This window comes from Trichechus manatus, unplaced genomic scaffold, assembly GCF_000243295.1.
Source record: "Trichechus manatus latirostris isolate Lorelei unplaced genomic scaffold, TriManLat1.0 scaffold00340, whole genome shotgun sequence".
Taxonomy (NCBI): domain Eukaryota; kingdom Metazoa; phylum Chordata; class Mammalia; order Sirenia; family Trichechidae; genus Trichechus; species Trichechus manatus.
The window spans coordinates 332,249-360,014 of record NW_004444276.1 but is presented as its reverse complement, the minus strand read 5'-3'; the positions used below and the strand labels follow the sequence as shown (position 1 = coordinate 360,014).

At 44.7% G+C, this 27,766-nt stretch overlaps 2 protein-coding genes and 2 non-coding genes across 4 annotated transcripts in view; 1 reads left to right on the top strand and 3 right to left on the bottom strand.

Moving 5' to 3' along the window:
• Window positions 1-3,467: 3,467 nt before the first annotated feature.
• On the bottom strand, window positions 3,468-15,979 carry DKC1 (dyskerin pseudouridine synthase 1). The gene is made up of 16 exons (XM_023725638.1): window positions 15,860-15,979; window positions 15,134-15,198; window positions 14,635-14,721; window positions 12,856-12,947; window positions 12,540-12,724; window positions 12,197-12,261; window positions 11,754-11,880; window positions 11,400-11,530; window positions 10,680-10,823; window positions 8,553-8,673; window positions 7,487-7,605; window positions 6,919-7,022; window positions 6,476-6,524; window positions 5,457-5,597; window positions 4,936-5,085; window positions 3,468-4,534 (listed from the first exon to the last, which is right to left on the bottom strand). The coding sequence occupies exons 1-16, from the start codon at window positions 15,873-15,875 to the stop codon at window positions 4,478-4,480; spliced, it is 1,653 nt and encodes a 550-aa protein (XP_023581406.1). The 5' UTR covers window positions 15,876-15,979; the 3' UTR covers window positions 3,468-4,477.
• LOC111819273 (small nucleolar RNA SNORA56) lies at window positions 6,584-6,698 on the bottom strand. Its single transcript, XR_002823004.1, has one exon. It is a non-coding gene; the product is annotated as a small nucleolar RNA SNORA56 (small nucleolar RNA).
• Window positions 11,172-11,303, bottom strand: LOC111819272 (small nucleolar RNA SNORA36 family). Its single transcript, XR_002823003.1, has one exon. It is a non-coding gene; the product is annotated as a small nucleolar RNA SNORA36 family (small nucleolar RNA).
• The window catches only part of GAB3 (GRB2 associated binding protein 3), an 87,441-nt gene continuing 75,548 nt past the window's right edge, over window positions 15,874-27,766 (top strand). Inside the window, exon 1 of the mRNA XM_023725637.1 lies at window positions 15,874-16,245. Within this exon, the coding sequence (XP_023581405.1) occupies window positions 15,874-16,245 (372 nt within the window). The remainder of the gene's footprint in view (window positions 16,246-27,766) is intronic.

Genomic DNA, 27,766 nt, shown 5'->3' with positions numbered 1-27,766 from the left:
AAACAAGGAGCCAAGTCAGAAGACCCAGCTGCTGGGGCCTGAGATCTCAGGACCCCAGGAACCCATGGCTGGGAAGCGACTCAGGTGAGAGTGCCGGTCCATATTCTCCACACCTACCTTCCTTTGCTACATAAAACCTTTCTCCTCTCAATTATTTTGGAGAGATCACTGAATTTGGGATGCTTTCCCTCCATTACCTAATTAACACCTTAAGATACCAGAGTATCTGATCCCATGTCAGGGTGACAGGTCCCAAGTTGAAGATTGTGAGAGATAGAGAACATGAAGCCAACTAAGCATAAAGGAAAAACATCAAATAGGAAATAAAGGTCTCTAGATTCCTTATACGACCTTGAGTATATCCCACCTGAATCTGGAGACCATCCCAAGAACAGATTTGACACATTGAATGCTAATGAAGTTGTGGAATGAAATCAAGGACATCATACGTGAAGAAAGCAAAAGGTCATTAAGAAGACAGGAAAGAAAGAAAAGACCAAAATGGATGTCAGAAGAGACTCTGAAACTTCCTCTTGAATGTCCGAGTAGCTAAAGCCAAAGGGAGAAATGATGACATCAAAGAGCTGCAAAGATTTCAAAGGGTGGCTTGAGAAGACAAAGTGTTATAACCACACGTGCGAAGACCTGGAGTAAGAAAACCAAAAGGGAAGAACACATTTGGCATTTAAGCTGAAAGAACTGAAGAATAAATTCAAGCCTCGAGTTGCAATATTGAAGGATTCTATGAACAAAATATTGAGCAATGCAGGAAGCATCAAAAGAAGATGGGAGGAATACACAGTCACTGTAACAAAAAGAATTGGTCAACGTTCCATCATTTCAGGAGGTAGCTTATGATCAAGAACCAACAGTACTGAAGAAGTCCAAGCTGCGCTGAAGGCATTGGCGAAAAAGAAGGCCAATGACAGAAGTCAGAGAACACCAATTGAGATGTTTCAACAAACGGATGCAGTGCTGGAAGTGCTCCTTTGTCTATGCCAAGAAATTTGGAAGACAGCTACCTGTACCTGGCCAACCAACTGGAAGAGAGCCATATACGTGACCATTCCAAAGAAGCGTGATCCAACAGAACGCAGAAAGTATCAAATGTTAATTATCACATGCAAGTAAAATCTGGCAGTACATCAACAGGGAACTGCCAGAAATTCAAGCCAGATTCAGAAGAGGATGTAGAACAAGGGATATCATTGCTGATGTCAGATGGATCCTGGCTGAAAGCAGAGAATACCAGAAAGATGTTTACCTGTGTTTTATTGACTATGCAAAGGCGTGAGACTCTGTGGATCATAATAAATTATGGAAAAAATTGAGAGGAATGGGAATTCCAGCACTTAATTGTGCTCATGAAGAACCTGTACGTAGATCAAGAGGCAGTTGTTTGAACAGAACAACGGGATACTGCATGGTTTAAAGTCAGGAAAGGTGTGTGGGTCAGGGTTGTATTCTTTCATCATACTTATTCAATCTGTATGCTGAGCAAATAATCTGAGAAGCTGGACTGTATGAAGAACGGACATCAGGATTGGAGGAAGACTCCTTAACAACCTGCATTATGCAGATGACACAACCTTGCTTGCAGATAGTAAAGAGGACTTGAAGCACTTACTGATGAAGATCAAAGACCACAGCCTTCAGTATGGATTACACCTCAACATAAAGAAAACAAAAATCCTCACAATTGGACCAATAAGCAATATCATGATAAACAGAGAAAAGATTGAAATTGTCAAGGATTTCATTTTACTTGGGTCCACAATCAACACCCACGGAAGCAGCGGTCAGGAAATCTAACACTGTGTTGCATTTGGCAAATCTGGTGCAAGACTTCTTTAAAGAGCGAAGATGTCACTTTGAGGACTAAGGTGCGCCTGACCCAAGCGATGGTATTTTCAATCACCTCATATACATGTGAAAGCTGGACAATAAATAAGAAAGACAGAAGAATTGACGCCTTTGAATTATAGTGTTGGCGAAGAATGTTGAATATACCAGGACTGCCAGAAGGAACAGATGTCTTAGAAGCAGCACAGCCAGAAATCTCCTTGGAGGTGAGGATGGCGAGACTTCATCTCATGTATTTTGGACGTGTTATCAGGAGAGATCAGTCCCTGGAGAAGGACATCAAGATTGGTAAAGGAGAGGGCCAGTGAAACAGGAAGACCCTCAAGGAGATGGACTGACACAGTGGCTGCAACAATGGGCTCAAACATAGCAACGATTGTGCGGATGGCACAGGACTGGGCAGTGTTTGTTCTGTTGCACTATGAGTCAGAAGTGACTTGATGGCACCTGATGTTTACTCTGCTAGTTTGAGATCACTGACAATTAGAAAGCACACCAGGAGTACTAAAAAACTTAATAAGTAAAGTTTAATAAGTAAAAATTACAATATTCCTTCTCCCTAAGACAGCCTCTTAAAAGCACATGAGGGTTTGATGGAAACAGAACGACCAGAATGGAAATTCAGGTAGTCCCCGACTTAGAATGGGGTTCCATTCTGATGACTCTGTCTTAAGTCGGTTCTGACATAAGTTGAATACCTAATTTTCTAGTTTTTCATTATTATTGCCTTTTATTATCAGTATCATTATGTATCATAACACTCCGTATTTGCAAGTAGAATAACAGCAAAGTACGTGTTGCAACATTGTATGTAGTGCACATTACTAACAAGATGTACAAAAAAACCCTCATTTGTTACAGTGGCCACACAGAACTCAGACCATATGATCATGGGGATTAGGGAAATAACAGGCTACAGCCTTCAGTATGGATTATACCTCAACATAAAGAAAGCAAAAATGCTCACAACTAGACTGATAAGCAACATCATAAATAAATGGAAGGAAGACTGATGTCAAGAATTGCATTTTCCTTGGATCCACAATCAACGCCCACAGAAGCAGCAGTCAAGAACTCAACGCATTCGCATTGGGCAAATGTGCTGTGAGAGATCTCTGTAATGTGTTAAAAAGCAAACGTGTCCCTTTAAGGACTGAGGTGCGCCCGACCCAAGCCGTGGTGTCTGCAATCGCCTCATGTGCGTGTGAAAGCTGGACGATCAATCAGGAAGACCAAAGAACTGACTTGACCCCTTTGAACTGTGGTGTTGGAGAAGAATACCGAATATGCCGTGGATGGCCAAAAGAACGAACGAATCTGTCTTGGAAGAAGTATGTCGAGAATGCTCATTAGAAGTGAGGATGGCGAGACTACATCTCACACAATTTTGGACGTGTTATCAGGAGGGTCCAGTCCCTGGAGCAGGACATCATGCTTGGTAAAGTAGAGGGTCAGTGAAAAAGAGGAAGACCCTCAATGAGATGGATTGACATGGTGGCTACAACAGTGGGCTCGAACACAGCAATGACTGCAACAACGGGCTCAAGCCTAACGATTGTGAGGATGGCGCAGGACCGGGCAGCATTTCGTTCTGCTGTACACAGGGTCGCTATGAGTCGGAACTGACTCGATGGCACCTAACAACCTATAATGAGAATGTTCACACATTATGAAGAACGTAACCAATGTCAGCAAGCAATTTGTACAGCTTACAATCCTTCACCAAAAACGCAATTAATTTAAAAGTACACGAGGGTTAAATCAAGAGAGCATTAGAACGGTTTTACCTCGGTCACAACATACAAGCAGCCAAGTTGCTTTAGGTGAACAACGCTGTATCTGCACGCTGTGGAGAAGCCCAAGAGGACAAGTAGGGAAGACTTGACATAGCTGTCAGAATGGAGCACCCGAAGTCCTCACCGGGCCTACACCAGGAAGAAGTGGTGGAGCAGGGGCAGCTTTCTGAGGCCAGAACAGATCACTGTCCTCATGACATCAGGGAAAAGGTTTACACCAGTAGACAACTTGGTTCAGTTATATTTTTCTGTCACTGAACAGACTTATTACAAATTTTTTAAACGGGGAAACAAAGCACATCAGGAGAAGACAGATGTTAAAAAGGCAATTAGAAAACAGTTGCAGATAGGTGCTGGGTGGTCTCGCGTCTGAAGGTGAGGCTTCTCATCTCTTAACCACCAATGAAACCTGTAGGGCCCAATCTGCCTCATTCATCACACAGGTCCTTAAAACAGGACAAGATGGGCTGAACACACCAGATAACATCACCATAGTCTCAGGTAGCAGCTGTCTCTGCCAGTCTATTTGACTCTCTTGGTCAGTGAAGGTAGAAATATCCAAGGGAGAGGAAAAGTAACCATTTATAGCACTCTGATGCTGTGTGTCATACTCAGGAGGTCTTTTACGACATTTCTCAAGTCATCTGACCACATACTAGTGTGGTGAATATGGAGATATAAAGTTTATGTACAATTGTTGTTGTTAGGTGCTTTGCGTCGGTGCTGACTCACGGCAACCTGATGTACACCACCACAAGGATTCATGTTTTCCCTTTAATTCTTCTCCCAGCCGGACAAAATGCTCAAAGCAGTCATCACTACTCAGAACTCACTTTTGCTTTCTTCTTCTTCTTCTTTTTGGTAGTGTCACTGTCCTAGGGAGAAAGAGAAAGAAAGCTCACATCATCCACTAACAAACCAAGTTGCAATCTGGTCAAGCTCTAAGAGGCAAGAAGCCAGCCTTTTTGCTACGTACATTCTATTTTGCAGAATCTGTAATGATATTCCTTATTAATTCTGCACATAACACAAAGTTCTAACTGGTCCTTCAACTCAGGGACACCCTCGGTAATCTACTTTTACAAAAAGGACCATTCAGATTACTGAGCTACCCATCACCCACCACATACAGTTAGGATAAATTGTCCAGGGGTGAGGGTGGTACACACCAGCTCCTCCTAAGAGTCAGAAAGCCATCACCATCTGGACAATTGTTTCCCTGTCCAAGGACTAAGCGAGCCCAGAGCACCCTGAAGGTGGAAGGTGATATACACACCGCATCTCCCGGCTCGCCTCCACTCTCTAGAGCAGCTTTGGCCTTTTTGTCCTTTTTGTCCTTTTTTTTATTCTTCTTTTCCTTCTTGACCAACTGTGGAACAGCTTGAGAGGTCTCTTTGTCACTTTCGCTGTCACTCTCTCGTTTCCGCTAAGGTGAAAACAATTGATCAAAAATTAGATCTTGGATGATAAAGGAGGAGAAACGCTCTACAAGTCAAAGTGAGGGAGTCACCATGAGATCCCAACTGCCTCCAATAGGCAGTTTCCTGATCACTAACCCTGACAGGACTTTCGTTTACAGAGGACTTGAAAGATGGTCTTATCCCAAAAGACCACAGCAGTCGTGTGGCACAGGAACCCCACGTTAGGTGCCTATATTCATCCATCCCCTGGGGGTGAGGGTGGTACACATCAGCTCCTCCTAAGAGTCAGAAAGCCATCACCATCTGGACAATTGATTCCCTGTCCAAGGACTAAGCGAGCCCAAAGGACCCTGAAGGTGGAAAGTGATATACACACCGCATCTCCCAGCTCGCCTCCACTCTCTAGAGCAGCTTTGGCCTTTTTGTCCTTTTTATTCTTTTTCTTTTCCTTCTTGACCAACTGTGGAACAACTGGAGAGGTCTCTTTGTCACTTTCGCTGTCACTCTCTCGTTTCCGCTAAGGTGAAGACAATTGATCAAAAATTAGGTCTTGGGCAATAAAGGGGGGAGTGACCATGAGATCCCAACTGCATCCAACAAGGCAGTTTCCTGACAGGACTTTTGTTTACAAAGGATTTGACAGACGGTTTTATCCCAAAAGACCACGGTGGTCGTGTGGCACAGGAGCCCCACGCCAGCAGCGCTGGGTTCAGCCACTGAAAGCCTCACTCCGGGTAGAGGAGGAGGAGCTGAACTACATTACCTCCAAGAGTACTCCAGCTCTAAGGCCCATAAACCGTCCCAGAAGCTAGGCGGGCAAAGCAGGGCTTCCCATTTGACATGCCAGGAGAAACTAAAGGCCTGGAACACCAACCCAGAACTGACCGAATAGCGTGTCACTCAGCACAACCCTCTCTGATCGTGAGAAGCTGCGTCTTCACCACCTGTTTTACTCTGACTGGACTGTCCTTTGGAGATTTTGTTCCCTGAGTTTTACATGAACCCCAATGTGAACCACAACATGTCATGGCTTCCTCTTTTAAGTGCACTGCAGGACATTAAAACTTAACCTGTGCTACTACCTGACCCATGGTGGAAAACCGAAGAGCAGCTGGGCCACCTCACTGTTCCAGTGTTGTTGACCTCACCCCCCTTGCCTCAGCTGAGATGGGAGCCCCAGCCAGTCTGCCTCTAGAGCCCACCCTCCTCCAAACAGACATGGTAGGGAGGAAAATGATGCCGGCTGGGAGCTGGCCCCTGGGTGTGATACAGTAGTAGTTGGCATGGACAAGACACACCGCTGGGCTGCAGACAGGCCCCGAGATGAGCCAGGCATGAGTACTTCACAGAATTACCTCCTGAAGTACACTGCAAACATCACAGCAGGCCACTCACCTTTTGGGTTTCCACAGCTTCAGCAACCACCTCTTTATTCACAGAATCACTGAAAGAGAAGTGACAAAATGTCACATTTCCAGAACGGCTGTACCCTCAGTTAACTGGTGGTATTTGGCCAGTCTAAAGCCAGCAGGAAATACTGACGCTAGACACTTCATGTTGCAGACCGACTCCCTCTAGAGTCCCAGGAGCCAGACTAGAAACGGACAGCTGTCTGCTCTGCAGGCCCAGCCCCTCCCTGACCCAAGCAGTCAGGGACAGGCCTCTGTGCCCCGACAGCTCACCAGATCTCGCCCAGCCCAGCAGTTTCATGGGAGCAAGGAGAACTGAGCAGCTGCGGTGGCTTCCTGCCCAGCTGCGGTTACTATAGTGCTGCATGCAGTGAGATTTCTCCCAAGCAAATCTCTAGCCCCCACGGCTTCACCATCTCCTCTCCTCACCTGTAGTCCACATATTCCTGCACCCAGGCAGCGGGCGTGCTGTCCGTAGGCTTGCCGTGCTTGTCCAGAAGGCCCTGCTTGATCATCATCCTCTTCTGACTTGCCTGATGGAAAGTCAGGTTTGCAACACTGAAGCCATGCCACCTGCCCTCTGGAGAGCTCTCTCCAACAGGAGCAACTAAAGCTTACCGCACTAGGGAGAGCCTCTGTGGTGTCGTTCTGTGTATTCCCAGCCATGCTGCTCTGCAGCCACAAGGCATTTGCACAGCTGTTCCTCTGCCCTAAACTCACCTCCTCATCACCCCCTTGCTGTGGGCATCCATGCCACCGGGCACCTCTCTGCACTCCTAGAGGGCCCTTCACTATGGCCAGAGTTCACCATCCCGTTGGACAGTAATGCCGTCTACCTCTCCCGTTAAACTGAAAACCTTAAGGTCTTCCACTCGCCATTCACTCCCCAGAGTCCAGCACAATAAACGGAGGTGGCGGTGGGGGTGGACACACCAAGGGCTGTTCAACAACGCAGAACAAAATAGCACAACAGGGTCTGCTACCCAATCCCACTTACCTTTGGACCTAAACCCCACTTCCGAGGATATGTATCTCTCTCCATGATCACTCTCTTGATCTTAGCTACTATCCCATGGTCACAGGTAGAGATCACTGCTGTGGTCATTAACGCAATAGCTACAGGCATTGGAAAAAGACAAAAGAATGATTTGAAACGGAAAAGACTGATAACTGATGAGCCCCCACTCCACTGTTTTATGCGACTTTATAACCCATTTGAACCTCTGCAGTCTACTGCCATCCACTTGTGGTATTTTTTATAGCAGTGCTAGAAAACTAAGATAATGTTACATATTCAGCAAAATTTAAAGCCCAGCCAAGTGAACTCTGATGGTAGGGAAGAAAAAGATTACATGTCCAGGCTTACAGGGAATCAGGTAGCTTTAGATCCCAATTCCCATTTAGTGGACATTCCACCACATGATTTTTTAATCCTCAGTTATGGGCAGATGTTAAATTTATCAAGGTAAACAAGATACCAGTAATAACCACACTAAATAAAAATCTTAGGTCCTTGGGAGAGGCCTTAATGAATCAATCAGATACTCTTTTAATGGGTCTAATGTGCTCCAGAAATAAAGCTTATCATTAAGGTCCACTGTCTCAGCTCAGTGAGCAGGTAGAAGCAGAGGGTAAAGGAACCCCACAACAAAGCCCCCTAAGGAAACATATGCCAAGACTGTGACACATGATGAGTACAGGGACATACACATCCCCTTCAAAGGATTTGAAGTTTTAAGGGCTAATCCAACAGTAGCTGGCAAAAAACTAAATTTTAAAAATTTAGCAAAGAGTAAACTAAAAGCTTTTATTCCAATTACCATCAACAAACAGTTAATAAGTCTTCATCTTTCCTGTCTTGGTTCAGTCTTCACTGGGGACACCAACTAGTGTGCAAGCTGAAAGCCCACTTCCCCTCTGGCCTGTACCTGATTGACATTTCCCTTCTCTGTGACCACAGACTGCAGAAAACTGACTACGATGGCGTGGAACAGAGCGTTGACTCGAGCTGACCAAGCGCATCCTCCCTCTTACCCATACAGATCGCTTCCCCTCCCTCTTACCCATACAGATCGCTTCCCCCTTGGTGGTGATGACGACGATCTCCTGATTGACTTCAATGCCGTCCTCGTACCGAAGAACACCTGGAAGCAGGATCTTTGCTCCATAGCAGATTGCATTCACCTGCAGGAGAGCCGCCGGCAATCTCAGTTCTGTCATCAACTGATTCAAACTTACCCGCCTTCTGAGGGCCTACTAGGGCCCACCATGTAGTAGCCAGAGACCACTGGTCTCAAAGCAGGTCCCCCCAGACCAGCAGCATCAGAGAATCTGCAAGTGACCCAGGCTTCTGGGTCTTAACAAGCCCTCCAGGGGATTCTGATGCCACTTAAGTGTGCTGCCTGCCCTCCATAAGAACATACGAAGAGAAGAAAAGGGCGGGGGGAATGGGGAGAGGCCACAAGCAGGGCTTTGAGCGCTTCCTTCTCCTGCATCTGTGAAATACGGATAACAGCATCTATAGCTCAGAACAATAGCAACCACCTAAGCACTTTACCTATGTTGTTGTCAGACACTATCCAGTTGGTCCTGACTCAATGATCCTACGTACAACAGAACGAAACACTGCCCAGTCCTGCACCATCCTCACAATCGTTGCTATGTTTGAGCCATTGCTATTCATAAGGTTTTCACTGGCCAATTTTTTCAGAAGTAGACTGCCAGGTCCTTCTTTCTAGTCTGTCTTAGTCTGGAAGCTCCACTGAAACCTGTCCACCATGGGTGACCCTGCTGGTATTTGGAATACCGCTAGCATAGCTTCCAGCATCACAGCAACACAAAAGCCACCACAGTACAACAAACTGACGGACATGTGGTGGACTTTACATACATTACCTCAAAATTGTTAAAGAAGACCTTAAAATAATAGCTCCTTCTCCTATGTCCAGGATACTTTACTGCTAAAGAACAATGATTTCCTTGGGGACATTCTTCAATAAGAAATGCAGTCTAGTTTTAGACTGAATTTTCCCAGAAGCCAACACAGTTTGGCCCCAGCATAAGGAGAGTATCAGATTTATGTTGCTCACTGGTTAAGTTTCTTCAAACATTAGAGTGAAATCTTCCAGTATGTCTCTTTTTTTTAATTTTTGGTCTTTTACTATTGGACTATAAATTACAAAAATGCATCAAATAAGCATACAATTTAAAATTGGAATAGGAACAATCATCAACCTCAATTTAAATGTATAGCTCACAAGTAGGTAATTTTTTATGGCTACATAACAGTTAACATAAATCCAGATTCAACTCAGTGGCAACAGGTTTTAATGTGAACAAAAATTAGTATGAACTTGGCCACAAACAAAAATCTTATAAAACGCCACCTTCTCTGATTATAATACGACGCAATTAGAAATAGATTATTTTAAAACATTGTGACCATTTGGAAAATAAGAAACCCCTAAATCACCCTGGACCAAAAAAGGATATCAAAACTGAAATAACAATCAGGAAATAGGACTGACTTTCATTATTCACATGACTACCTCGATTTTAAGGTGTTTTAGTAAATATACTAAGAAAAAAGGCTAGATAACCTCGGTAACATTTAGGTTTTACAGCCTTACACTACCACCTATTTAAGCAGAACAAAATTTTTCATTGCAATTCCTACTGGATAAGTACCTTTGTTATTATAGTTCAAACTCTCTAGTCCAAACCTCCCTCTCCACATTGAAACAATTATTTTTCAAATGATAATTTAAATAAACCAAGGTTTCGCAGGCACACACAAAACTACCAGGCTACACAAGGGCAAGTGTATGTGCCAATTATCTTTTACTTGACCCAAGTTACTTACTTTGGGAGAACTCTTAAATGTCAATGTGCAATTAATCTGCTTTATTTTGAAATGGAATTTGGCCTCATGTTCAACTGTTACTTTAACTTAGCACATTTGGGTCTGATTTAATAATTTTTAAGTCATAAATATGTCCATTGTGAACAAAAAATTAAACAGATATATTGCCCAACTTATGAAACCAGAAAAAACAAAACCCAAAGGAAAATAATAAGCGTAAGTTCACAACGTCAAAGTTTGTTCTTTAAATGGAATGAAGTTTTCAGAATAAGGATGTCTCTTTGGAGTCCCATTTTATCCAAACGTGGACTAGCAACCCCGAACTCACAGCACTATCTTTCATAACCAGCCGCTTGTGAGACGTCAGCAACTTTTCCAGAGGGTAGATAACTCGCCGCAGGTAACTCTCATCCTTGTGATTATCATACAGCCACTGAGCATCCAGCACATCATGCATTGTCACCATATGGTCCTGAAAAGCAGCCATGTATGAAAAGAATTCAGCAGCATCCAATCTCAAATAGTCAATCAAACCCTAAACGTCAACAGAATGAACAGAACTTGTGTGGAGTGCTAGTCCAAGTATAGTCTTCAACCTCTTAATCATCTCTTCTGGAGATCTTCACCTGTTGCCCTACAGAATCCTGATGGCGCAGTGGTTAAGAGCTCAGGCTGCTAACCAAAAGGTCAGCAGTTCAAACCCACCAGCTGCTCCCTGGAAACCCTATGGGGCAGTTCTACTCTGCCCTATACTGTAGGGTTGCTATGAGTCGGCATCGACTTCACAGCAACAGATTTTATATTAAATCTAGGCAGGCATTTCTGTAGGCTGGGAGATAAATGAATAGGAGAATGTTTTCTATCCACCCATTTCCCCTAGCCCATTTCAATGTCCCAAAGTTTAATTAACAGATCAGGGAAGCTGCCCTGAACTGAACTCAACACTTTGGAAACTGCCTTTTCCAGGATGTTAAGCAGGCAGAGTTCTACCAAGGGCTGGAAGACAGTAAGAACCAGCTCTAAAACGTCCAATCCCAGAACAGTGTACCTTTTCACTCATAACTCCAGAACGAACCCTCCGAAGTTCCTGCATCTGACCTCCAACTCCCAGTAACAAACCAAGGTGCACACACAGTGTCCGAATGTAGGTGCCAGCCTCACAGCTCACCCAAAAGATTCCTAAGACACACACACAAAAGAAAAGTAGCACTTATTTTCCAAAGGTAACACATCACTGGTTGAGAGACCTATGAAGTTAGGTCTGAGACTAGAGACAATAAAAACAGGCCATGACCACACAACACACTAACAGCCTCTATTTCATACACGGAATGTTCCCAAAGGCATTCCTACCCACTTGTGGTCCATGCCAACTCAGTTTCTCAAAAGCCTAACGACCCACCTAATCTTCTCTCAGGATCGTACTCTATCATTTTGCTCTCGTAGATGGTCCGGACTCGGAGTTGTCTCTTTACTGCAGCAATAAGTGGGGGTCGCTGGAACAGGGCGCCTGTCAGAGTTTCTAGGGCCTACGAACACACACAAATCAAAACAAAGACTCACGGCACAAACTCGCAAATAAGATCAAACGGTGTATTTTGTGAGTTTAAGGACTCAATTGAACATGTAGTTTTTTCTTTTTTCTGCCTCTTCAAATACACTGGGTAGCCCAGTGCTGATCAGAACCCTTCCTCAGAGGGGACATTGCCAGAAGATGTTTGAAAAGGGTGGGAGAGCTCCGTGGAAGAGATAGGCCAACAAGGAATGCAGACCTGTCTCAAGACACGTCTGCGCTCAGAAGATCCAAGTCACCAAAGGGGGCCCTCCCTGCCAATGGAGACTTACCCTAGAAAGCTGGGTCGCCCCTTCAATGGCATCATGCAGCCGGACAATTCCCACATACTCTTTGCCTGAAAAATGACAGAAGAGTAGTTAGGTGTGACCACTAAGTTTTCCGTTTTCAAGCCTGGAGTGATGAGCCGAGAGTGTATTTGGTAGCTAACGTGCCAAGAAAAGGGCAGATGCACAAGCATCTGGCAGAGGACAGACGGAAGACACAGAGAAACCAGAAGAATATCCTCTTTTAGGAATGTTTCCCCTAAGAAACTGTTTCCAAAACCCAAAGCATAGACAGACGGGAAGCAAAACAGAGAAACCCTTCCGATCTCAAAGTCCCCCCTCCACATACCTGCGCTCTGTTGTGATTTCACCAAGCGGGTGGCTCGTTCTATGCACACGATTAGACAGCCAGTCACCTTGGGATCCAGAGTACCGCTGTGTCCTGTCTTCTCAACACGAAGTATTCGCCGGATCCAGGCTACCACCTCATGGGAAGAGGGGTTAGAGGGCTTGTCAAGGTTAATGAAACCTGTCCTATAAGGGAAAAAAAAAATCATATACCCTCTGCTCTTGTATTCTAATGAAACAAGTCTGAAAAGGAAAAAGAAAATCACCATGGGCACAGGTGCTATTCATTTTGCCCAGTGCCTACTCCAGACACCTACCTGATGTAGTCGGCAATCTCCCTCTTCAGAGGATTTGAACCAGAAGGAAGAGGAGTATAGTGTGTTGTCCTTACATTTAGCTTATCAAAATTCTAGAAAGCAATGATACAACACAACATAAACTTACATCTTCACAGTCCTTGTTCTTAAACCACCACCAAGCAACCATGATAGGGTAACCCTTAAAGTACATCCATTTGGGTTTTGCTCCTGTATTTTCATTGTCTGCTGGGACAGACTGTTAAGTCTCCTTAAATACTGAGAATTACTCATATTAATAAGAACAAGACAAATTTGATCACTCATAGATGTAAAACACTGCTCTAGGAAGTGGAAACTCCTGGGGGTACCAAAGAACAGACTGGTGCTGCTGTGCAAGATTATGAAGAAAACATGCAAAACCTTTCACCTTCTCAGGGTAAAAGACAGTCAAATTCAGGACTGCTGACAGCAATGTTTCTCAAACATGACCAGCTCGTTTCCCCTTCAGATGCTCCTATCTACTCTCCAAAAGTGTGCTCAAATCTCTTCACTTCTGAGGACCCATCCCTGGCCACCCCTGCATCTGAAATAGATCCCCCAATTCAAGCCCAGCTGTCCTGCCACCCAGTTCAGCTCTGTCATGGCACTTGTTACTTCTTTTTAAATTATCTACCTCCCACCCCTAGATCTTAGTTCCAGGAGAGCAGAGACTTCGTCTACCCTGCTCACCAGTGCATTCCCAAGACCCACATTAGAAAAGCAAATGTTGTCTAAATGGCAGAGGTATCTGGCCAAACAGAAACTCAGCTGTGTTGAATTATATTAGCAAATCTTATATGTCAAGTAAATTGGTTTATTAAAACTCTTCGTCAAGGGGTGTCTCAGCAACCTTTTCTTTTAACCTAATACCAAGTGCCCATTTAATTGTAAAACAAAACTACAACGTAATTCAATTCTTTACTGAACTACCCTATTTAAGATCCCAATAAACTAAACTCGTTGCCATCAAGTCGACTCTGACTCACAGTGACCCTACAGGACAGAGTAGGTTTTCTAAGGCTGCAATCTTTACAGAAACATGCTGCCACATCTTTCTCCTGCATCCAAGTGCTTTAACCACTGCACCACCAGGGCTAAGACCAAAAATAATAGACAATAATTTCTAGAGGATATGTTACATGCCCAGCACTGTGGCTAAACACATTTTATGGGTTACCTCCTGCAATACTCTGAGCAAACAGTCTGAGGGGTGGAATGACTGGCCCAAGGTCACGAACAGCCTGACCCAAACTGGCTGGCTTCAAAGCCTATTATGTTAAGCACTAGAGCAGTACTACTCCAAGCCTGGTCCATGAACTAGGGCAGGTCTGGAAGGCAAGAGTACAGAAACCGACAGCTAAGCATTTAGAAACTGTGACAACAATTTAACACTGCCGTGGCATTTTAATTGTATATTACAACAGTACTGGGTGCACTGGAAATTTAAAAAAATAACCTGGTCCTTCATCTCAAATACCTGGAGGAACACTGCTTTAGACTATCCTCTGGCACATCCCAGAAGTCAAGGATGCTTGCATTAAGTATTCCTGCTTTTAAAAAGTGAAATCTAACGGGGAAGACAGAGGGTACAGATGAGGTCAGGTATGTATAAACTCATGGAACAGTCAGGTGTCTGCTTTACGGCATACTTTTATGATTTTCCATGTGCAGCCAATACCTATGGACTAGTGGACAAAATAAATTGTTTAACATTTAGAAATAAACCTAAAAGCCTGATGCATGATCTTAACCACATACCTTTAACAACAAGGGCCACTGAGATGTGTCCAACCGAGCCACTTTGGATTCAGGTTTTATAAGAAATTCTTCAGCGTGCTGTATTTCCTTTGACAAGAGAGAAACACACCGTATTAGACTTCCCACCTGATTTTTATCAAGTCCATACCTACTACAGAAACTGATGCTTCTGTATGAAAGAAAGACAAGAAATGAACCAGGGGTTCAGAAGTGGAAGTGTAATGCCACTAGGATGGGTCCAAATACTTAAAGAGAAGGGGGCCTGGAGGATCTGTGGGCAGGATAAGGAAGAGACAGGCTTTCAATAGAGCAGGTGGTAGGAGCAAGACCGTTTTGTAAACAATGGTCCAGTATGAGAAACTTCGGATAGAATAGTTTTCAGGAGCTTTGTTGTTTCTACACAATGACGCACAATTCCAGTCCATTTCTTAGAAACCTTTAGAAAGTTATTTCCTTCAGCTTGCTAAGTAACTTAATAAAATAAAACATTCCCACTTACGGCTACATCATCTTCTGCTAATGACTTCCGGTCCTTTTTCTTCTTATGCTTCTTCAGCAAAACAACTAAAAAACAGAGGTTTGAAGATTTTCCCGAAGACGAGACAAAGTTTAGAATAAAATAAAAACAGGAATCAGGGCACGTAGGATATAGACTTTTAGTGCAAAGTTCCTGGAAAAAACAAAGTCTGTAAAGCCAAACACTTCTCCGCACGGGTCGGTAACTGAGTGGCGGCTGTCGCACGTGGTGGCTTCCTTTCCGGTTCACCACGTGGCCGCGGTGGGGCTTAAAAACCGCGCAGAGCTGCCCGGCCAGAGGTTTGTGGTCTCTAAGACTTTCTTAGGACGCAGAGTTAGTTATGTCCGAGCCTGCGGCCCTCGGCTTCTTTCTCCCCCACTCGTCCCCACCACCCCTTCTCCTCCATCGCGCGGCACTGGCGGCGGCGTCACACAGGTACTCCCAGGACTCCCGCCACCTCGGGGCCGCCAGCGCCGCGACACCTTTCGGTTGCGACTCGGGCCCTGCGGAGCCACGTCACCGCAGGGCCCTCTAGGTCTCGCGCCCTCGCCCGTGCAGCACCCGGCCAGGAGACAAGTCCCGCAAGAGGCCCGGCGGTGGGAGCGGGCGGGCGGCGAGCGCGGGCCCCGACGCCGCTCCCCCAGTTCCTCGAGCCCGCAGAGCTGGCTCCGCTCGGTCGCGCACGGCCAGCCGGCTTGCAGTCCTTACCTTCGACGTCCGCCATGTTCCCCTCACAACGTGCACGCCGCCCAAGCCACAGACGAAGGATCGACCACCCGACTCCCGCCGCCTCGGTCCCTTCAGGCCGCGCCGCTAGGACCCGCCCACTTGTGCTCCGCCCCGTGCGTGCAGCGCCGCGCCGCGGGGCGGGACAGGGCCGGGGGGGCGGGGCCCGAGGTGCGCGAGGGAAGGAAGGGCAATGCTATTGGCTGGTTCGGCCCGAGAGTTGCGTGCGCGCAGGCTCCTCGGGCCTCGCCCCGCCTTCCGCGGCCCAGGCCAGGAGCGCCTGCGTAGAAGCCAGCCGGGGCTTCCCCGGAGCCGAGTGGGCGCTTCAGCCACGGTTTGCTGGCTTTAATCTGGGTGCCCAACGGCTGGTGAGAGTTCTGAGTGCCAGAGCGCTCTGTAAATATTAGCTCTTTGTTTCCTCATGCTGACACTTTAAGGTAGGTGTCGGGATCAGCCTCGATTGAAAAATGAAATGGAAGCACAGAGATGGAAATTTCCTTTGCTGCTTGCTACTACCATCCATGTAGAGCGTCGCTGTCCAATAGGAATAGAATGCGAACCACATGTGTACTTTTAATTGTTCCAGCAGCCACATGGAAAAGAGGAACAGGTGAAAATAATTTTAATGATGTGTTTTATGAAACCCACTTATCCAAAATATTTTATTTCACCATGTAGGCAATGCAAACACATTATGGAGAGAGATTTTACATTCTTTTTTTTTTTTTTTCCGTACTAACTCTTCCGTCCCGGTGTGTGTTTTACACTTTTAGCGCGTCTCAGTTAGAACTAAGGATCCCTGGTGGTGCACCGCGGGAAGAAGGACCTGGTGATCTGCTCTTGTAAAGATTTCAGCATAGGAAACCCTACAGGGCAGTTCTACTCTGTCCTACAGGGTCGCTATGAATCAGAATCGACTCGATGGCACACAACAAGTGCTCAGTAGCCTCAGGTCGCTAGTGGCTGCGGTATTGGACCACAGAGGATGTAGAGGCCCCTCCGTGGTTTGAGCTCTACCTGTCTTTAGTGCTGTGCTCACTCTTCTCGCTGTCAACCTGGGGGTCTTAACCTAGCGTCTGTGGACTTCGGGAGGGGGCTTGTGGAACTCCTGAGTTTGTATGCAACATTTGTGGGGCCATTTTATGTGACAGATGGTCCAAAACTTTCCGAAGATTCTTAGAGGTTTTAAGAACCCTTGCCAAACATCCTGGTCATGTCTCAATTGATTGGGCCCTAGTTATTTCATACTTTATTGCTATTGCAAATAGGATCGTTTGTCATTGTTTTCCAATGAGCTGCTGCTGATAGAAAAGGAAAGCTATTGTTTTTCTTCGATTCCTCCTCTGCCGTCCAAAGATTGAAAGCATTTCACTTTTCTCAGTTAGGGTTTATTCTATCTGGAGTTTATTTGGGTGTATGTTGAGGTAATAATAATAATGATCCAAATTTCCCAGTTATCATCCTATCCATGAGTAGATTTTTAAAAACCCACTGCCTTTGAGTTGATTCCAACTCATAGTGACCCTACAGGACAGAGCAGAACTGCCCCCTAGGGTTTTTCCAAGGCTGTAAATCTTTACTGAAGCAGACTGCTGCTGCTTTCTCCCTCAGAGCGGATGGTGGCTTCAGACTCCTGACCTTTTGGTTAGCAGCCAAGCACTTTAACCACTGTGTCACCAGAGCACCTTTAGTAGTTTTTTGTACCTCCGCATTATTTTGTGATAATGCATTAATACATGTTTGGCTGAATAAAGTTGAGATATTCGTTGATGGATTTTTAGCACTATATTTTGTCCTCTCTGCTCCTCCTCCAGACTCAAGGGAGTATCCTTTTCTCTGCTTAGATGCCTCGGGGTGGGGGGGGGACGTGTGACATACCAAAGGCAAGCTGTAGCAGCTGTAAGGCTTTCTGGTGTGTGTTTAAAAAGACTAAGCCCTCAAGAGAGCTTCCTGAGTTTGCAGAAGGTGAGGAGAGAAGATGAGTGTGTGTGTGTTTGGGGGGACGATGCCCTTCCCCCAAAATATTTTCCCATGAAAGCAGCAAATCATGTCCGTACAATGGTAGAGCATAGTTCTAGAAATGCATGGTTCTGTGGTCTGGCCAGACTTGAGAGAAAGGGAGCCAAAGGTTACAGAGCACATTTCCTGGCAGAGAAGAGACAAAACCAAGAAAGCCCAAAAGAAGATTTTGAGAGAGCTCAGTAGAAAGGAGCCTCAGAGTTAGAAATTCAGTTGCTGTAGGAAATAAACGGCTATTTCTAACATCCCTGATTTCGGACCCACATTAATAGTCCCCGAATGTATTTCACTTCTCATATGCTACAATTTGTTTCTTGACTGCCTATTTTGTTTCTGTTACTGATCTAGTACCACAGTGATTACATAATTGCACTTGTGCTATGTTTTGTGCATTCTTTATCTTAATCCTGGTAAACTGGGACACAGCATGAACATGAGAGGCCTCCCTCCAAGTAGTCATTCACCAGGGCAATATTATGGGGATTTCATTCATAAACTCCCTACTTAGTGAGAAGCTAATCAGTGCTGAAGGAGGGTGGTAGTGGGACCCGTAAACTCATTTTCCAGCTGCAGCAGGGTGAGTCTGAAAGAAGCCTAGGGGTTTGTGCTGCCCTGCTCACCTGATTTCCCCTGGCTCTTCTGGCTCCAGTTGCCTGGCCTAAACCCTTGTCTCCCTTTTCTTCCATCATGCTCAAAACCACAACCTGCCTACATTCAGTTCTCCTCATATTCTGCCTGCATCCAAGCAGCTGACTAGCAGAAAATAAAAACACTCCCATGCTGTTTCATAAATCTCAGCTGAGCCCTCAGGGCCACCTGGCAGTCCTGCTGCCCTGCCCAGGCAATGCACTCTCCCATGAGCTCATTTCTTACTGGCTCTTCCAACACCCCTAACTGTCAGCTGATGATGGTCTCACTGCTTATCAAGAATAAAAGCAATCAGAAGAGAGCCTCCACACACTCTTAACTATTGTATCCAACAGCCTACCTACTAGCAACAGTTTTCACAAAACAACAAAAATCCTCACAACTGGACCGATAAGCAACATCATGATAAATGGAGAAAAGATTGAAGTTGTCAAGGATTCCATTTTACTTGGATCCACAATCAATGCCCATGGAAGCAGCAGTTAAGAAATCAAACCGTGTCTTGCATTGGGCAAATCTGCTGCAAAAGACCTCTTTAAAGTGTTGAAAAGCAAAGATGTCACCTTGAAGACTAAGGTGCGCCTGACCCAACCCATGGTGCTTTTTTTTTTTTTTAGATTATACTTTAGATGAAAGTTTACAGAACAAACTAGTTTCTCAGTAAACAATTAGTACACATATTGCCCTATGACAATGGTTAACAACCGCACGACATGTCAACAGTGTCCTTTTTCAACCTTGGGTTCCGTATCCTGAGCTTTCCTGTCCCCTCCTGCCTTCTAGTCCTTGTCCCTGGACTGCTGAGCCGCTTTAGTCTCGTTCTGTTTTATGGGCCTATCTAATCTATGGCTGAAGAGAGAACCTCGGGAGTGACTTCATGACTGAGCTAAAAGGGTGTCCGGGGGCCATATTCTCGGGGTTTCTCCAGTCTCTGTCAGGCCAGTAAGTCTTGTCTTTTTTTGTGAGTTAAAATTTTGTTCGACATTTTTCTCCACCTCTTTCTGGGACCCTTTATTGTGATCCCTGTCAGAGGAGTTGGTGGTGTTAGCCGGGCACCATCTAGCTGTACTGGACTTGGTCTTGTGGAGGCTGTGGTAGTTGTGGTCCGTTAGTCCTTTGGACTAACCTTTCCCTTGTGTCTTTGGTTTTCTTCATTCTCTCTTGCTCAAGGCAAGGTGAGACCAGTGGAGTATCTTAGATGGCCGCTCACAATCAAGCCATGGTGTTTTTAATCACCTCATATGCATGTGAAAGCTGGACAATGAATAAGGAAGACAGAAGAAGAATTGATGCCTTTGAATTGTGGTGTTGGTGAAGAATGTTGAATATACCATGGACTGCCAGAAGAATGAACAAATCTGTCTTGGAAGAAGCACAGCCTGAACGCTCCTTAAGAAGTGAAGAAGGCGCGACCATGTCTCACATACTTTGGACATGTGATCAGGAGGGACCAGTCACTTGGAAAGGACATCATTCTTGGTAAAGTAGAGGGTCAGAGAAAAAGAGGAAGACTCTAGACGAGATGGACTGACACAGTGGCTGCAACAATGGACTCAAGCATAACAGTGATTGTGAGGATGGCACAGGACCGGGCAGTGTTTTGTTCTGTTGTGCGTAGGGTCACTATGAGTCAGAACCGACTCAATGGCACCTAATAACAAGGACAAAGGAACCAACTCGGTGGTACCTAACAACAACAACAACCATCAATAGTACACAAATACTTTGCCATCCCCCACTTTGTCCTTGAATGAAACACCCATGCTGTTGTGGATTGAATTGTGTTCCCCAAAAAGATATGTTGAAGTACTAACTTCTATACCAGTGAATGTGACCTTGTTTGGGAAAATAAGATTTTTCTTTGCAGATAACAGTTAAATTAACAAAGTCATGCTAGAGTAGAGTGAGTTTTAATCCTAATCCCTTCTGAGTGGTGCCTTATAAAAGAGAAGGATAGTCACACACATGCACAGGGAAGGTGGTGGTGGGGGTCAGGGCACATGATGATGGCGGCAGATGCTTCTACAAGCAGCAAAGGGATGCCAAGCATTGCCGGCAGCCCCCAGAAACTAGGAGACAGGCATAGAACGTGTGTTCTAGCATCAGAACCTGTCTAGATTCCTGAGAGAGGAGAATCAGAATCAGCCCAAAGCTGGTTTCTGTGAGGTGAGACATACCTCTAACTTTTTCACCATTTCTGACACCAGCTGTTCCCCCACCCCCACCCCCACCCCATGGCACTCTCTGCTTCTCTGCTGGGGTTTGATAACTCTTTGCAATGGCCAGACAGAACTCACAGACAATGTTGTTAGGTGCCGTCGAGTCAGTTCCGACTCATAGTGACCCTACATACAACAGAACGAAACACTGCCTGGTCCTGTGCCATCCTCACAATCGTTATTATGTTTGAGCCCATTGTTGCAGCCACTGTGTCAGTCCATCACATTGACGGTCTTCGTCTTTTTCGCTGATCTTCTGCTTTACCAAGTGTCTTAGGTATCTAGCGCCACTATAACAGAAATACCACAAGTGGATGGTTTTAACAAACAGTAATTTATTCTCTCACAGTCTAGGAGGCTAGAAGTCTGAATTCAGGGCACCAGCTCCCAGGGAAGGCTTTCTCTCTCTGTCAGTTCTAGGGGAAGGTCCTTGTCATCAATCTTCCCCTGGTCTAGGAGCTTATCAACGCAGAGACCTTGGGTCCAAAGGATGTGCTCCATTCCTGGTGCTTCTTTCTTGGTGGTATGAGGTCCCTCCTCTCTACTTGCTTCTTTCTCCTTTTATCTCTTGCAAGATAAAAGGTGATGCAGGCCACACCCCAGGGAAACCCTCCTTACGTTGGATCAGGGATGTGACCTGAGTAAGAGTGTTGCATCCCACCCTAATCTTGTTTAACATAACCTAATCTTGCTTCATTAACCATAGGCAGAGATTAGGATTTCCAACACATAGGAGAATTATATCAGATTACAAAAAGGAGGACAACCACGCAATACTGCAAATCATGGCCTAGCTAAGTTGACACATGTTTTGGGGGGCCATGCCAGTGTCCTCCAGGGACTGGTCCTTCCTAATAACATGTCCAAAGCACATGAGATGAAATTTTGCCATCCTTGCTTTTAAGGAGCATTCTGGCTATACTTCTTCCAAAACAGATTTGTTCGTTCTTCTGGCAGTCAATGGTATATTCGGTATTCTTTGCCAACACCATAATCCAAAGTCATCAATTCTTTTTAGGTCTTACTTATTCACTGTCCAGTTTTTGCATGCATGAGGCAGTTGAAAATACCATGGCTTGGGTCAGGCGTACCTTAGTTCTCAAAGTGACGTCTTTGCTCTTTAACACTTTTAAGAAGTCTTTTGCAGCAGATTTACCCAATGCAACACATTGTTAGATTTCCTGATCGCTGCTTCCATGGGTGTTGATTGTGGATCCAAGTAAAACAAGATCCTTGATAGTTTCAATCTTTTGTCCGTTTATCATGATGTTGTTTATTGGTCCAGTTGTGAGGATTTTTGTTTTCTTTATGTTGAGGTGTAATCCATACTGAAGGCTGTAGTCTTTGATCTTCATTAGTAAGTGCTTTAAGTCCTCTTTGCTTTCTGCAAGCAAGGTTGTGTCATCTGCATAATGCAGGTTGTTAATGAGTCTTCCTCCAATCCTGATGCCCTGTTCTTCTTCATATAGTCCAGCTTCTTGGATTATTTACTTAACATACAGATTGAATAAGTATAATGAAAGGATACAACTCTGACATACACCTTTCCTGACTTTAAACCATGTAGTATACCCTTATTCTGTTCAAACGACTGCCTCTTGGTCTATGGGTCTATGAACAGGTTCCTCATGAGCACAATTAAGTGTTCTGGAATTTCCATTCTTTGCAATGTTATCCATAATTTGTTATGATTCATACAGTCATATGCCTTGCATAGTCAATAAAACACAGGTAAACATCTTTGTGGTTATTCTGTGCTTTCAGCCAAGATCCATCTGACATCAGCAGTGATATCTCTTGTTCCACGTCCTCTTCTGAATCCGGCTTGAATTTCTGGCAGTTTCCTGTTGATCGATGCACTGCTGCAATCGCTTTTGAATGCTTCAGCAAAATTTTACTTGTGTATGATATTAATGATATGTTTGGTAATTTCCGTATTCTGTTGGACTTTGTTTCTTTGGAATGGGCACAAATACAGATCTCTTCCAGTCAATTGGCCAGGTAGCTGTCTTCCAAATTTCTTGCCACAGACAAGTGAACACAGCTAGTGCTGCATCTGTTTGTTGAAATATCTCAATTGGTATTCTGTAAATTCCTGGAGCCTTGTTTTTCACCAGTGCCATCAGTGCAGCTTGAACTTCTTCCTTCAGTACCACTGGTTCTTGATCATATGGTACCTCCTGAAAAGGTTGAACGTCGACCAGTTTTTTTTGTTACAGTGACTCTGTGTATTCCTTCCATCTTGTTTTGATGCTTCCTGTGTCGTTCAATATTTTCTTGGTAGAATCCTTCAACATTGCAACTCGAGGCTTGAATTTTTTCTTCAGTTCTTTCAACTTGAGAAATGCTGAGCGTGTTCTTCCCTGTTTGGTTTTCTAACTCCAGGTCTTTGCACATGTCATTATAATACTTCACCTTGTCTTCTCAAGCCGACCTTTGGGATCTTCTTTTCAGCTCTTTTACTTCATCATTTCTTCCATTTGCTTTAGCTACTTTATGTTCAAGAGCAAGTTTCAGAGTCTCTTCTGACATCCATTTTGGTCTTTTCTTTCTTTCTTGTCTTTTTAATGACCTCTTGCTTTCTTCATGTATGAGGTCCTTGATATCATTCCACAACTCGTCTGGTATTCGGTCATTAGTGTTTAATGCATCAAATCTGTTCTTGAGATGGTATCTAAATTCAGGTGGGATATACTCAAGGTAGTATTTAGACTCTCGTGGACTTGTTCTAATTTTCTTCAACTTCAACTTGAACTTGCATAGAAGCAATTGATGGTCTGTTCTGCGGTCGGCCCTGGCCTTGTTCTGACTGATGATATTGAGATTTTCTGTGGTCTCTTTCCACAGATGTAGTCGATTTGATTCCTGTCTTTTCCATCTGGTGAGGTCCACATGCCTAGTCACCACTTATGTTGGTGAAAAAAGGTATTTGCAATGGAGAAGTCATTGGTCTTGGGCAAAATTCAGTCGTGCAATCTCCAGCATCATCTCTATTACAAAGTCATATTTTCCAACTACCTATCCTTCCTCTTTGTTTCCAACTTTTGCATTCCAATCTCCAGTAATTATCACTGCATCCTGATTGCATGTTTGATGAATTTCAGACTGCAGATGTTGGTAAAAATCTTCAATTTCTTCATCTTTGGCCTTAGTGGCTGGTGTGTAAATTTGAATAATAGTCATATTAACTGGTCTGCTCTGCAGGCATGCAGATATTATCCCATCACTGACAGCGTTGTACTTCAAGATTGATCTTGAAATGTTCTTTTTGATGATGAATGCAATGCCATTCCTTTTTGTCATTCCTGGCATAGTAGACCATGTGATTGTCCGATTCAGAATGGACAGTAGCAGTCCATTTTGGCTCCCTAATGCCTAGGATATCGACATATATGCATTCTATTTCATTTTTGATGATTTCCAATTTTCCTGGATTCATACTTTGTACACTCCACGTTCCGATTGTTAATGGATGTTTGCAGCTGTTTCTTCTCATTTTGAGTCATGCCATATCAGCAAATGAAGGTCTCGAAAGCTTGACTCCATCCACGTCATTAAGATTGACTCTGCTTTGAGGAGGCAGCTCTTTCCCAGTTGTCTTTTGAGTGCCTTGCAACCTGACAGGCTCATCTTTTGGCACTATATCAGACAATGTTCTGCTGGTATTCATAAGGTTTTCACCTGGCCAATTTTTTCAAAAGTAGACTGCGAGGCCACACAGAACTCACAGATCATACTCACGATTATGTGTTTTTTTTAGGGAAGGAATAGGCTATAACTTGGGAGATAGGATAAACTTCGTCAGTCAGGACAGCTTGCTTCCAACCAGGACAGCTCTCACTTCCTTCTTGGCCATGCCAGCCGTCAGGCCTTCTCTTAGCCTCTGCCCTGCTAAGGCAAGTTACAACTCTTTAGCTCCACTTACAAGTGCCTAGAGCCACCCCTACTTCCCTGGCAAGCCTCCTTTCTGAAGGTGGTCAGCTCTCTCTTGCTCTGTGGGCCAGCAAGCCCACTATAGCCATCTGCTGGTCCTGTGGTTCTTGGCAGTTGTACTGCTGTCGCTGTTTCTCTGCTGCTGAGCTGTGCTGTGCTTGCCACTGTTTTTCACCGCTTCACACCATCTTTAGTGTTACAGCTCTCTCTCTTCTGCGTCTAGGAGGTTCTCAGTGCATGGACCCTAGGTCCAAAGGATGCACTCTGCTCCAGACTCTTCTTGATGGTAGTGAGCTCCCCCTCACTTCTCTGGGATTGGCCCTTATATTCAATTTCAAGGCATGGCACTCCTAGCCGGTCTACAAACTGACCAAGCCCTGCAAAGTCATTTAATCCTTATTGGGTGGCTTTATATACCCTGTTTGCATAGTAAACTGATTAGTACCTGCAAGGTGCGTAAAATAGATTAATTGCAGGGCATGCTGTGGCCCAACCAATTATTTTTGGTAGAATTATAAATTCATGGCCAGAAGGGCCATATGTAAAGAGAAACCCATTGCACTGCAAATAATTTCTCTCTCAAAGCCTCAGAAGGAATCAACCAGGCCAATACCCTGATTTGGGCTTGTAGCCTCCAGAACTGTGAGGGAATATATTTCTGTTCTTTAAAGCCACCTATTTGGTGGTATTTTGTTACGGCAGCCCTAGGAAACTAAGACACATGCCCTGAACTCAGACCAGCCCCTCCATTTTCCCCCAGATCCCAATTCTTTTTACCTACTCAAAACATCACTCCAATATTCCTCCCTTCTCTTTTCTGCATCCTCAATTCCTCCTCTATTGGATGGGGCTCAGGTCCAAGCATCAGAGAGTGACCTCACCTGTCCCTTCAGGATTTGTCGGGAGTCTGGAGATGAGGGTGGGGAGGTTGGAGGTAGTGCTGCAGGGTCACAGGGAAGCATCTTTTGGTTGGAGTTTGTACAAAATTATCCCCACGCTCCCTGAATTTGGACTTCTGGCCTTCTAAACTGTGAGAAAATAAATTTCTGTTTGTTAAAGCCACTCACTTGTGATATCTCTTTATAGCAGCACTAAGAAACTAAGATAAGGGGTATGCAAGAAAGGGAGGCATCAAGAAAGACTCCAAGACTATTTTGGCTGGTGCAGCTGCAAGGATGGAGTTGCTGTTGACTGACTGTGCTTTGGCCACCTTCAATCTCTTCTCAACAAAGCAACCCAAAGTTCCGTGAAACTAAGGTCACGCCCCTCCTCTGCTCAGAGCCCTTCAGTGGCTTCTCATCTGTAGTGGGTTGAATGGTGGCCCCAAAAGATATGTCATATCCTAACCCCCAGAACCTGTGACTGTGACCTTATATGGAAAAAGAGTCTTTACAGTTGTGTCATTAGAGTTAATCTCTACAAGCCTCAGGGAACAATTACAAAGCAAGATGCAGTAGGAGGAAGCTTGCATATTAATATAATAGTAGGAATTTAAATTATGTCCCAGCAAACATCTAGGCACTATTTATGTAAATGAAATTGAAAGTGCTTGACTCAAAAGACAAGAACATAATTTTAGATTCGGTGGAGTTATTGGTATGAATGCTGTAGTAGAGGTTCATGTGGAGTGGCTACCTAGACCGAGAAGCCTATAGGGAGTCATCTGCAATGGATAATTGATTCCAGGTGACGACAGACAATGATTTAATTAGCTCTTTTGATAATATATGCTGCAGGCTCCTAGATGCCCATCTTAGATTATTAATAGAATTATCATTGTTTTTTTTTTTTACCACATCCAGCCAGATAACCAGAAGACAGGGTTTTCAATGGCTGATCTTTCAGAAGTAGATCACCAGGCCTTTCTTCCAGGGTGTCTCTAGGTAGACTTGGACTTCCAACCTTTTGAGTGCTTTAACTGTTTTGCATCATCCAGGGTGTCTCTGTCTCTCTGTATCTTTGTCTCTGCATATATACATATGTATACAGGTAGTGCTTGAGTTATGATGTACTCAAGTTACAATGGACTGTACTGTGACCAGGGCTCCATATCTTATTGTTAGTAATATGTAATCCATACAGTGTTGCAGTACGTAATTTGCTAATGTTATTCTCAGATGGCCACTTGCAAATGTTCAATGTTATGACCGTACAGACAACTCTCACTAACTTTCTGACTAGAAATGCCATCCCCATTTCCAGAGATAATCCAGATGATCCAGAACCTTCCACAAGTGGACTTATTACTGCAACTGACAAAATGGCAATGTCATCCAACTCTTTTTCGTTGTTGGAGTAAATTTTTATGATTTGTGTATTTTTTGTATGTATGTATGTAGTAGGGAGCCCTGGTGGCACAGTGGTTAAGAGCTCTGGCTGCTAACTGAAAGGTTGGCAGTTCAAATCCACCAACCTCTTCTTGGAAACCCTACGGGGAAGTTCTACTCTGCCCTGTAGGGATGCTGTGAGTAACCTCCATGGCAGTGGGCTTCATTTATTCAAAAAAAGGTATTCAACTTGTGTCAGAATGGAACGGTGTCCTAAGTCGAATGTGTGTATGGGGTGAGTGAACAGTAAGGGTAAGCCTCAAAATTGTTTATGGTTCATCTCTTAAGTCTTTCCACAGTACCACCACATAAAGTTATACGACCATGTAAGACTTTTGTGAAGGATTAAAAACACCCAAAGCAAACCCCTTGCCATCGAATTGATTCCGACCCACAGCGACCCTATAGGACAGAGTAGAAGTGCCCCATAGGGTTTCCAAGGAGGGCTAGTGGATTCGAACTGCTTCAGGAGCCAAGCCCTTAACAACTACACCAAGAGAGCTCCTGTTTCATGTTACTTGCCTGCAAACTTGAGAGAAGGCCCATTTAATGGGGCAAGGTGTTAGGCTAGCACACAAGAAGGCGCCTTTGGCGCGCTATCTTGTTAAGTCCTTGCTGTCACCCGGGGGTGGGCAGGAGAGGTCGGTGACGGCCGCACCCGTCTGAGGGGCGCCCAGGGGGCGGCGGGGCGGTGGCGGGGCGGCGCTGGGCCCGCCCCGCGGGGATCAATGGCCCGACTTCCT

Bases quoted from the DNA above. Each gene is read 5' to 3' on its own strand.
- DKC1 (XM_023725638.1), bottom strand. The intron at 12,948-14,634 runs GTATGTGGTTAA...ATTGCTTTCTAG, and splicing joins AGTGGCCCTTGTTGTTAAAG to AATTTTGATAAGCTAAATGT. The intron at 6,525-6,918 runs GTGAGGAGAGGA...CTTCTCTTTCAG, and splicing joins CAGGAATATGTGGACTACAG to TGATTCTGTGAATAAAGAGG.